Raw genomic sequence first — 12,663 nt, forward strand, 5'->3', positions numbered from 1 at the left:
TTTGTAGACCTTAGAATACTCAACAGCAGGTCTTTTAATTGTAAATAATGTAAATATGACAACGAATATGGATTGTTCTAAATGTTTATTTATTTATATACACAGATGAGAGTTGTACATACACATATATATATATATTTTTCTACTCACCAACATTTGGTCTAGATTATAGATTGTATATTTGTATAGTTTTGTAATTTGCGGGATGTTGCACCGGCAATCTACAGATATAAGAATAATTTGACTATGTTTGTGACCATTTTCAAACTAGGGCACTTGCCCTTAATTTTTGTACATAAATCATTATGGTTTTGTAAATACGGATCCAAACTGTTAAATGTATATACATGGATTATTTGTAACATGGGGTCAATGGAAAGGGCGGTTCTTACCTGGTTGGCTCCGCCCACCTAATACTCTCCACTCCTTAAGTACCCTCTTCCATTACAAGCAATGTATCATGTGATCAAGCCTCCGGCTGGAGGCGAAACGCGTCATGCGGGCTTGCTGGGTTGTAATTTTTTGAATTTTAAGATGAATTAAATCACTGCACTGGAATCCCTTGGGTCTGCCTTTTTCATTTTCTGACGGTCTGGAGGTGACTGTTGATACTGTGAGAGCGGTATCGAGCGAAGTAAGAAGGATATATATATATATATATATATATATATATATACACACACACACACATATATATATATATATACATATATGAAAACAGGGGTGCCAGTAGCTCGGAGGCGCAACTCGAAGAACAATGCAGAACCCCCAGTGTTTGCAAGAGGGTCCTTTATTTCCTTGTTAAAAAACCGGCATGCTCTTTTCAAAGTTTGTCAGAGGTCCTACGCGTTTCGAGGCTCCTGCCTCTTGCTCACGGACTGTTAAGATTGCTGGCAGCCTCTTCCTTGCAAGTCACGTTGTTAAATGCTCATTACCTGCCCCCAGGTGGGCTGGCTCCGGTGTTCAGACTGCAGGCATGCTGGGACTTGTAGGATCCCATTTGCAGAGAGGAGGCCCCCAGACAATCCTATTCTTTATCATAATAGTTCTACCCCCCAGTGGGTGCTTTAAAAAGGAAAGCCAGTTTTTGTATTTACACGGACATTGTTTTCCCGCACAACGAAACTCCAGTGTCTTGCAGCAGTCCACATTCTTGCGTGGCGGTGCACACTCCACGACCTTGGACGGCCGTAAAACATGAAAACAGGGGTGCCATTAGCTCGGAGGCGCAACTCGAAGAACAATGCAGAACCCCAGTGTTTGCAAGAGGGTCCTTTATTTCCTTGTTAAAAAACCGGCATGCTCTTTTCAAAGTTTGTCAGAGGTCCTACGCGTTTCGAGGCTCCTGCCTCTTGCTCACGGACCGTTGTGATTGCTGGCAGCCTCTTCCTTGCAAGTCACGTTGTTAAATGCTCATTACCTGCCCCCAGGTGGGCTGGCTCCGGTGTTCAGACTGCAGGCATGCTGGGACTTGTAAGATCCCATTTGCAGAGAGGAGGCCCCCAGGCAATCCTATTCTTTATCATAATAGTTCTACCCTCCAGTGATGTCATGAGTGATGTCACTGACCATGTCATGAGTGATGTAATATGTGACGTTATCAGCAGTGCATTGCAGGCGCGCAAGTTATAGTGAGTCCAACTAACTATAACGTGGGAATTTCAATGGTTTTATGTCAGTAAAATTTCCAGCTAACTATAACTGGTTTCATACCTATGTTTTTTTTCAGTGAATTTAATAGGTTTTTTAAATGCTAATTCCTAACTATAACTGGTGTGAAACCTATGGTTTTTTCGGTGAATTTCAAAGGTTTTTTAAATGCTAATTCCTAACTATAACTGGTGTGAAACCTATGGTTTTTCAGTGAATTTCATAGGTTTTTTAAATGCTAATTCCTAACTATACATGGGGCCTCAAACCTATGTTTTTTTCAGTTTATTTTCAAATGTTTTTTAATTGCAAATTTCTATAGCTATGAAATGTAATATTTTTTAAAATAAATCCTATATTGTATATTTATGAAATACTACTTTTTTTTATTTATTTTGTTCATAGTTTTTTTTTCTTTTTTTGCCTAGGAGCGCTCCCGGTGCGCAATGTTGCGGCGCGCCCCGGTGCGCGTACCGGGGAGCGTCCCGTTCGCGATAATGCCGCGAACGAAAACATCATCGTGACGTATCGCGTAGCCGCGTCTGCGTGATACGCACGGCGTAAGCGCACCCGGAAGCACCCACGCGCATATGAACGCGCTACGTAAGCGCCGCCGGGCGCGCCCGGGGCGCGTAGCGTAAGCGCGTCGGGTCATGTGACCTGAAAATAACACTTTTCATTGGTTCAGAACAGTTTTGTTTTCCAAATGCTGAAAGCCCCCACCTTTTTCCTCATTCTCACGTTGTTCTTTGAGTGAGGAAGACCTGCTTCTATTGATAGAGAAATGGCTCCAGTAGCAGCAGCAGCTGGAGCATCTGCACCACCACCACCACCACCACCACAAGGACCACCACAACATCACATTGATGGTGAAGAAGAAGAGGAGGAGGAGAGGAGAAGGCAGTTCCTGGCTGAAGACAATCCCCCTTATAAACCTAAGGAGCACTTTATATGGGAGTTTTTTAAAATCCCAAGGGGTGCAAAAAAAGTTAATGCTGCAAAGGTGACCTGTCTCATCTGTGGCGTTGAACTTTCCAGGGGGAACCCTGCAGAAAAATATTAATTTGGGAATCACACAATGATTCAACACATGCAACGAAAGCACCCCAATAACTATTCTGCAGCAGAGGTCAGAGAACTGACCAGAAACCCTCCCCAACATTGGTTACAACCCTATTGTAATTTTCTACTTATGGTTGGATCTAAGTAGGGACTAGTAGGTGTTATTACGTCTTACGTTACGTTATTACGTAATAACACCTACCAGTCCCTACTTAGTTCCAACCATAATTAGAAAATTACAATAGGGTTGTAACCAATGTTTAGTGATTTTTGGACTGGCTCTCTTTTTTAATTGTTGTAATATAGGTTTAATTGTTGTATCACAGTATATGTCACTTGATTTCACTTTCATGCACTTTATCCACATGTAAACCATTTGTTTGTTTTTTTGTTTTAGGACAACCTTCTAAATATATGTATATTTGAGTGATTTGTATCATCAACGATCTATGAAAGAATGAAACATATAGGATTAAATCCAAAGAATGGTGTGTTTGTTTAGTTTTTTAATTGGATATTTGTAATTTTTTAGTGACATTGCAAATAGCTTCTGTCATTAGGACAATTGAAATAATTTTCTCCCAACAGAACCATTGTTACATATACGCCCTAAATCTCTTGGCAAACAAGATTATTTGCACTATAGAAGGCTAGTGCGATCGCCCGACAAACATGGCCGCCGTCTAAACATGTACGAGTGATCGTTTTTACATGTCCTTTGTTTATTTCCTTAAACTAGCACTCTGACGAATGAAATTGTTTGTTAGTTAAAGGTGATTTTTTCATGGGTTAACTGACACTGACGAAGGCCAGGAGGCCGGAACCCGCGTGTTACCTTTCAAATTCCCGAAGAGAGCTGGAATAAACTAATTGAAAGCATTTGAACCCGAGTGTGCAGCCTTCTGTTTTCACGTGTGGAAACGGTGTTGGTAAAAAGTATTTTCGCGGACCGCCTACGCGAGCTGTTGAACCCACACTAACTGAGAGCAGCGAATACTGGGCGGTTTCCGTGTGTGGACTATATATGTATCCCCTCACTGGCAGGGGGCGGGTCTGCGGATCCACCGCAGCGCACTGCGCAGCCCCCAGTGTAAATCTGTGATGAATCAGAAGTCCAATGTAAAGAAAAACCCTCACACACCATACTCCTGCTATGCAATGTGGAGTTGGGTGCATGCAGCGGTGTTGGCTGCAGGGCCTGACTGCACGCCATTCCCTATGGCCAACCCCCGCTGCCCTCAGAGAAGGCTGAGCGTGGCAGTGATTGTATTAACGTACGGTAATTATATATTACTTTACTTTAAAAATAAACATAGATATACACTGAAAGAAACAAAGGTTTCAGAGACATTATAGTTATGTTGTGTGGGTAAAACGTCAACCTAACATGTGTATTTGTAAAGCAAACGTTCACCCAGAAGGATATCTTGGCACTGAAAAACAGTTTTTTTTTTTTACCCAACTCAATGGTACTCATTTTATCAACCATAGGAGGATGAAAGGCTGAGTGGACCCACTCAGGTTTGAGCCTCTGACCAGGAGGTCAAACACAGGCCCCTATAGTGGTGGAAGCATTAGTCCACTAAGCTACTAGAACCGGCAAATTAGATATTGAAATACAGAAATTGAGCAGTTATTAGTTATAATTTTAGTTATACTCGTCTGAAGAAACTATAACATGTGCCATTAATTAACTTTAGCCCACAAGTTATAAATTCTTTACATCAATATAACTAGAACTGCTAAATTCCTGTGGTTTTGTGTAGGTAAAATGTCAACCTGACTATAACGTCCCTGTAACCTTTGTTTTTTTCAGTGTAGATAGATACACCCACATGATACTTTTTTGAAAAGACAGTCTTTAGGAACAAAAAGTGAAGCTTTTGGCAATCTACTGACCGCTATACAAGCCAATTAACGATAATTTTCTTTCGAATGGAAGTTAAGTTTAAATACAAAGATAGTCACTTTTTAAATAAAAGTTACTAAATCACTGTTTTACAAACCTTTTTTAAATGAAAGATGTGAGACAAGAAGGGCAATTTTTCCAAATAGGCTATTGCTTGGGAAGGCTGAAAACTGCCACTGCTCTTTGGAATAGAGCACTCAAACCATTGCCCCTTCGTACCCTGGCACGGACTGTTAAGCCAGTACTTCTTTACAACATCAAAGTTCTTTATAAAGAAAAAGTGATGTTTCTTTGTCACACCCAGGAGCGGGCTGGGTGTACTTATATTAGTCACTAAACACCTTCAAAATCAGGATACAACTATTTGTAAATGTATTTTTGTATATATCTCTTAAGCCCTGATTAAGTCCTAAATTGTAAGGGGTGACATCCGTGGGCTGATTGGATTATATTCCAATATATTTCAAAACGTCTAGTGGTCTTGGGCTTTATTTATAGTGCGCGGCCAGAACAAATTAGATTATGTGCTCGCTAGCTGCAAATGAATCCATACACCATGTATTCTTTTTCTATCTACCATACGCAAAGCCCAGAGGGAAATGGATGAGCCCACTTGGTTTGTATTATGGCTTCCAGGGATATCAGCACAACTATTTACATTGTCTTTGCTCTAAGCGAGTTTTTATTTATGGCCGGATTAATAAGGAAAGCTAAAGGTCTTAAACTCTAGCTCAGGCCAAAATGGGCTGCTTACACATAACGCCTCCTTTGCGCATGTCCGACTGTTTTTTGGGTGGGGTTACTGGACCTGCTCCTATTTTTATCTATCTTTAAAAAAAGCCGTCCTATGATTTCATTGTTTTTTTAAAGAGAGTTATGCTTTGTTATGTTTTAAGTGATCTCAATTGGCCCTAACAATTTTAGAATATTGCATTTAAATCATCGCTTTACTGTGTGTAAATGTTATGTAATTAAGGCCTAGATGTATCAAGGCGTTTGCGAATCGCAAACTGTCTATTTGCATGTTTTGGCATGCATCAAAAATTCGCAAATTAAGGAATCGCAAAAATTTGTGATTCCTTATTTTGCCATAGCATTTAAGTAATCGCAATTTTGCGATTCCTTAAATGCTATGTATGTAGCATTTTTCAATTGCGAATTCTGGTTAAGAAATCGCAAATTAACACCAACTTGTAGTTGATGTTAATTTGCGAATTCTTTTAAAAATGCACAATTTCACATTTTTGAAGGTGGCATGTGACGCACACACATGCCCATAGGGCATGTATGTGCGCCATATGCACACACATACATTTCAGGGGTGCAGCAGGATGTCCTTGAGACACCCCTGCACCCTTTAAATTATTCTTAATTTGCGATTAGCAAATTGCGAATCGCAAATTGAGATTAATTTCACAATCATTCCTATGGGCCTCCTGGCCCACATAGGAATGAATGGGATATTATTCCTTAATTGCGAATTCGCAAATTACGAATTCGCAAATAAGGAAGATTAAGAAACCGCTAAAAAATAGCGATTTTTACATATATCCCATTTTGCGATTTCTAAATAGCGATTCCTTAAAAATCGCTATTTAGAAATCACAAAATGGAATCTTGATACATCTGCCCCTAAGTTTCCAAAATAAACTTTTACTTACTTACTGCAAATTAGATTATTACTTGGGACTTCAGATACAGACCATATTTAAAACTTTAATTTTACACCTATCCTTTACCTCAAGGATGTTCTACACTTTAGAGTTGATGACATGGAATCATACTCACATCAACCAAGTGACTACCTATTAGTGTACCTGTCAGACCTGGAACTACCCAATCAAGTAAACTAGCCAGGCTTCAGCAGTATCCGGTGACATGGAATCATACTCACATCAACCAAGTGACTACCTATTAGTGTACCTGTCAGACCTGGAACTACCCAATCAAGTAAACTAGCCAGGCTTCAGCAGTATCCGGTAGGTGAAACACGAAGGAGTTCCTCATGTAAGTTGTGTCAATGTCACCTGTTGTCTCGACCTACCCCCTCCTGTGACATTGGCACAACCTACATGAGGATTATGTTTCACCTACCGGGTCCTGCTGAAGCCTGGCTAGTTTACTCGATTGGGTAGTTCCAGGTCTGACAGGTACACTAATAGGTAGTCACTCGGTTGATGTGAGTATGATTCCATCTCACCAACTCTAAAGTGTAGATAGTCTTCACTGTTTTGGTCCTGACGAATTGCATGTAGAATTTACATTGAGCGAGAAACATGTTGACCTTTATTCACCAATAGGTATGCTTAGATCTAAGACATAATACTTAGCAGAGCGCCTTATTGTTTGGTTTTCCTTAGGGTAGAAGACCTATTGATTAAAGTTTGGTTCACTGGTACTCCCAGCCCTATTTTAATTACACTCTCAAACCATACATCTACACATTTCTGCCCCCTTACCCCCACTTCACCATACAGCTATTGGAAGAAAATCTCCTCTGAAGAGCCCCTACTATAGGGAGCCCGTTGGGTATTGCCACAACGAGGAGCAGCCCAGATGATGAAGCAGGACGCCTGGTGTGTGAGGGCAATATAATCCAATATATGGACTCCCAACTTTCAACCCCTGTGGTCTGATTGGATTTGTTTTCCCTTGTTCGGACTCTGATCCCTGAGGAACGGCAACACCTTTTTCAAATCAAAATTCATTCCCTTCTATGGTTTTAAAGAACACAGCACTAATGAAGAGGAGAAAAAGGCCATGGAGCACCACAATATCACAGTTTTTTGACAAGCAGCAACTCAACGAAAGGGTAATAAAAAGAACAGGGATAATTGAAGATTAGTAATATTCTGTATTCACTGGAAACGTTTTACTAATACTCTTATATTTTTATCCCACATATTGGGCCTGCCAAAGTAGGATTCAAATGGTAGTAAACTTCTGGCAAGGGTAGAACTAGAAGCGATTAGCATCTCTCAATTAAAATGTTCTAGACGCAAATATAAATGCCCATTTATACAGCAAATTTTCCTCAAAGAACTTAAATCAGCCTTCACCACCTACCTGGAAGACATTGCTCTTGTGTCCACTCTCAAACTCAAGGACCTTGTGTTTCCTGATCCAGTCCCATACAACAACCTTGAGATCATCGCTCCCACTTGCGAGCCACGTGCCACGCTGGTTAAAGTGCAAAGTGTTGACACAGCCGACATGTCCCTCTAAGCCATGCTGGAGTCGAAAACGTTGAACAAAGCCTCTGGCACCACAGGCCTCATACACAAAACTAGGGTTAGTGCCCATTTCCCTCTCCCTCAAAGCACGTACTGCCCGCCAGCGAGGTCGAGGCAAAGCAGTAGTCTCTGAGGCTACCCAGGTCTCGAGGGCTCGTTCATCATCGGATGAGTCTAGATCACGGTTGGCACGTTTACGCTGACCTCGTCTCCTGGGGCACACTTCAGGATCCTCTTCGTCATCATCTGAGTGTGAAGCATCATCGTCCCGGTTCTCATCATTGATAGAGTAGTGGCCAGCATCATCCATGCTATCGGAGTCCTTCTCTTCCACAGAGCTCTCTGTGTCAGTGTCATGCCTCTCCGCATTGGTGCGATTTGGAGCAGAGTCTTCACCAGTGAGACTCAGGCTAAGGTCAGAGGCTTCAACCTCAATGCCTGAAGAGGTTTCTTTCCCTTCCTCTGCACCAGACATATCTTCTGGACTGCTAGAGCAGCTTCCTGTGGTATACAAACAGGAAAAAAATCAGCCCAGAAGTACAATACTAATATATTCTCAAATATGTTTTACATTGTAACATTTTCATTAACATTCAAGCAGTCACATTTACTTGAAATTTTTAAAATACAGAACGTGGGTAATTTCACTACCAAGAGCATACAGTGAAAACCAAATGGCATATGTTTTTCTTTATGAATGATCAACATATAACCTATTACAACATCTATTAAATCATCTTGAGCATAGACTCATAGTGCAATGCTACTGGGCGAATGAGAGGGAGTTCTGTTAGACCACATTCCTGTAGCCATGTGCAACAAATTACTAGTTACTATGAACAGAACTTTACAATTTCCATTTTGGTCAAACAGTTCTTGAAGCATGTTTTGGAGGATATTGTTCGGGTATGGTTGATTAGTAAACCCTTAACTCACAACAAAAATCTCCTGCGAGACGTAGGCCAACAACTGTATCTAAATACAGTTTCTCTGACTGGAGATCCAAAACAATCATCCCTAAAGGACTGGCAAGGGGGAGGAGTGCAGTTTCTTCTCCCAGACAAAAGCAGCATTTGACAACAAGGTTCTTCTCCCAGACAAAAGCAGCATTTGACAATAGGCAGGCAGAATCTGGGTCGTAGTCAGTAATGCCACACTATAAAAAAACATTAACACGAGTAAAGATAAGCCCGAAGGAGTCACAATGACGATTTAAATGTTCAACCATCAAACAGGATAGCGCTATAAGAAATCGATGGGTTGTATATGGAACTGTCCCATTCTGTGTCACGGAAACATAGTTGAGCCAGCATACAGTGTGGGAGGGTAAAAGTAATCACATACATGCACAGATCCCAGTGAAGGCCGGAATCTGCACTTGCAATGGAAACAGCTCATTAGTAAAAGACTGGCCAGTTGTTTGAAGCCATTGCCTGTTGCTGTGCAGGCAGCCACTGGCCTGCATTTGAAAGGTGGTTGGGAGAGAAGAGATCCCACTGCAGCCTAATGCAGTGAGTGACCTCTCCATTCTGTAGGGGTATGTCTGGGTTCCAAACTACTACCAGACCCTCTATTCCAATGGGCTCACTGACTGTGAGCCACCCCACAGCTACTTTGCCTCTGTGCCGGCCTATATTATGCTGAGACAATAGGTTTCTTAATTTGTTGTTCGTCACATCCCCATGGAAATGTTGAATCGCCCCCTGGAGATTGAGCCTATGGACATGTAATGCCAGAGCAATCTCACAGAAACCTCCTTATGGGGTGGCACTTGATTACTCTTGTCCCTATTCCTCAGTGTATAGATGAGACACTTAGATAAAATACCCAAAAAACGTCACTTGCAATTTCACATTAATGCAGGAAATGGTAGAAAGGTTTGGAACACATGCAGGACTTTGCGAAGGAAAGCAGCTAAAGCAAAACAAAAACATTGAATCTGATAATAGCCAATTCCACAACGCCTACTATCCTCCCAACATGTCCACAAATACTTTCCCCAATAAAAAAAGAGCCAGATTCATAGGAAGAATATAAAAATACATCTATTTGTAAAATCGCCTGGGCACTAGAATGCCGAAGCATGACTTCTGCACTGCTACCTTCTCAGTTGCCTATCTAAGTGAGAACTGGCTGTTCCACCACTGAAGTGAGTTCCCAATCTCGAGAGATGCTGGACTCCACCAAAAGGTTCATCCCCCTAGACCAATCAGAGGCAATATCTGACCCCTTGAGACTGGTACAGAGAAACACAAACTGCAGAAGCAATGATTGCACTGCCCATCCCTCTCCAAAAATACAGATGCAAATAGATTCCATCAACCAAACTCACAATCATGGCATGTGTCTTTGATATCCCTATAAGAAGCATGTAGGAAAGGACTCCTCTGCAAAGCAATGCTGCTGGCAATTGCAGGATATGTTTTTACACATGGTGAGAACACAACTTGAGTGAGCTGAATGCTATATGTTTGCACATCGTGACAAAACTGCTGACGATCATTATAGGCAAAATTAGACAATTTTTGAAACTATATCCATTTGTTCTATTAAGCCATAGTCATCAGAAAATATGCTAAAGATCAATCAACAATAGCTTTTGTGGCCATGGGACACTGATGCATTTGTGCAAAACCAATCGCCATTATCATTTACCCCTTGCCCCCATCAGAGCCACCACGAGTAGATGACCTCGGCGGAATATTAAGTATGTCTTAACTAGCGTGCTTTCAGTGGCTGATAATAAGCGTGAACAACGGTCCATTACGAGAGCAAGCTACATTTTATTTTAACTCTCACTCTTACCGTTAGTCAATTCCGTCTTCTCATCCGCACTGACTTTTTCCGACATCTTGAGAGGACTTGTTCCTTTTTTATCCCACTTCTGAAACGAAATCAAGCATTCATGGTGTTTTAGAGCATAAAACGGTCAGCTGCTGGTTTTAAATTGTAATATTGGTTAGTTAGACTGTCACTATGGTGCTAGTAGCGTGTGCTTAACAAAACAGTTCTTTAAAAAAATACCAAAATCAATAGAGATACGTTTTGCTTAAAAGTCCGAATTTTTTTAAATGACTAATATACTTGACATATAATCAAACTTCCAAACAACAGCTCTTGAGTCGAATTGAAATGGATGGATGGATTGGCTGCGATGTGACCACTGAAAGAAGCAATCACAAATTGTTCTTATTTCACTCAAATTGGAACACTAAGCAGATGCGCTGCATTCAGCGCACGGTAGCATGATCAGGTCGAATTGCACATATAAATGTGTATTTTTCAATTTAATATAATACCCCTTTCATCTCTTTTCCCAAATCCACGGCTCTCATTTTCACCTAAATCCTTATTGAATGCATAAGGTTTCTGCAGCAAAGAGCACAAAGCTTGTCATATACACAAACAAATTCACTGCAGATGTTTCTCTCTTTGACAGCAGCCAACCCTTACTTCCCAGCCTAGTGACAAGAACTGCATCTTTCTCACCAGGGGCCAAGTGCAGTGCACGGTGAAGCCTGCAGGACAGAGCAGCATATATAGAAGAAACTTGAAAACGGCAAAAAGAACAGGGACAGCCAACAAGTTTGGCTTGCATGTTCAATAGTTAAACATTTTTTAATGCATGATGCAGTGGACATGTGACAAAATAATTACTGTTTTCAGCATACAACACATATATGAAATAAATAAATATGCTATAACTCAGTGTACTTCTGAGATTTGAAACAGTCCATCAATCAAAAGCCACACTCTATAGAACCTGGAGTTATATACCAGACAAGCATGAGGTCGTATAAATTGTTCTCTGAGCAAAGCCAAAGCCCACTCACTTCAAGTATCTTTTAAGGAAAGGTTAATAATAGGTCTTCACGCAGCTGTACAGTCAAGGCAAACCTAAAAAGACATAAGGCAGATCTAGGAGGACACAGAGCCTGACATCTGCTGAGTCTTGCAGCCATCATGGAACAGCATAGCCCATACTGTCCTTTAAAACAAATGAATACTAGCTACCAGAGGAGCTTTACCTGAATGGTGTGAATCCACACTGCATTTGCTTTATGCAGTAAAGTGGAAATATGTTACAAAGGGATAAATCCCAAAGGTTGAATAACAACAAACTTGTGTTTTTGCTCTTAAATTCCACACAAATTCTTCAAGGTTAAATAGGCTGTATGTTTCTCAGCTGTACTCTCTTTGGGTTGTTTGGCTGGGTTCTGATGATTGGCTTTTGGGCCCAATGGAAGTTTGACTAATACCTGCTGCTTAATTTGTCCATATGTGTAGTTTTAGATGTATTCAGACTTAATTTCTTTGTAAGGTTTGGTCATGAAGATTAAGAGCCATAGGAAGATACAAAACAGCTGACTTGTACCAACGGGAACATGAACAGATGCGAATTAATGCTACGTGACCAAAATTGAGGCAAATAAGCACTCTAGTACTTATAGATTGTGTTTTCAATCCAAGAAAGCTTTAAGAGTATTCCGCTGAGGTATTGAGAGGGATCATTCAGTTCTGCAACTACAAAATGTACCTCTCTCATCTCTGTCTTTAGCCTCCATCTCCTCCCTTCCAGGTCTTGTGCTTTGGCTCCACTTTCACAGAAACCTTTCTTTCCCTCACAATGCCTTTTCAACTTCTCAGGCGCATCTCTTCATCGGTTTTTGCTCACCCTTCTATTCCAGTTTCCCTTCTCTCCTTTGCTCTCTACACCCCCTGGGATGCTTTTGAACTCCCTCCCTTCGGTGCCACTCTGCACTCAGTGCTCCGGTCCACCTAGCCAATAAGCACAGGCCTTCCCATTAA

General features: G+C 41.1%; 1 protein-coding gene across 3 annotated transcripts in view; it reads right to left on the reverse strand.

Annotated features, from left to right (window-relative positions):
- The window catches only part of DCAF8 (DDB1 and CUL4 associated factor 8), a 470,600-nt gene that overhangs the window by 419,219 nt on the left and 38,718 nt on the right, over window positions 1-12,663 (reverse strand). For all 3 annotated transcript variants that reach the window (XM_086947619.1, XM_086947617.1, XM_086947618.1), the window contains 2 exons: window positions 10,660-10,738; window positions 7,688-8,355 (listed from right to left, as the gene is read on the reverse strand). In XM_086947619.1, coding sequence (XP_086803745.1) covers window positions 7,688-8,355; window positions 10,660-10,705 — 714 coding nt within the window. In that variant the 5' untranslated portion in view covers window positions 10,706-10,738. The remainder of the gene's footprint in view (window positions 1-7,687; window positions 8,356-10,659; window positions 10,739-12,663) is intronic.

The sequence above is a fragment of the Lissotriton vulgaris genome, chromosome 12 (genome assembly GCF_964263255.1).
Source record: "Lissotriton vulgaris chromosome 12, aLisVul1.2, whole genome shotgun sequence".
NCBI classification, from domain to species: Eukaryota; Metazoa; Chordata; class Amphibia; order Caudata; family Salamandridae; genus Lissotriton; species Lissotriton vulgaris.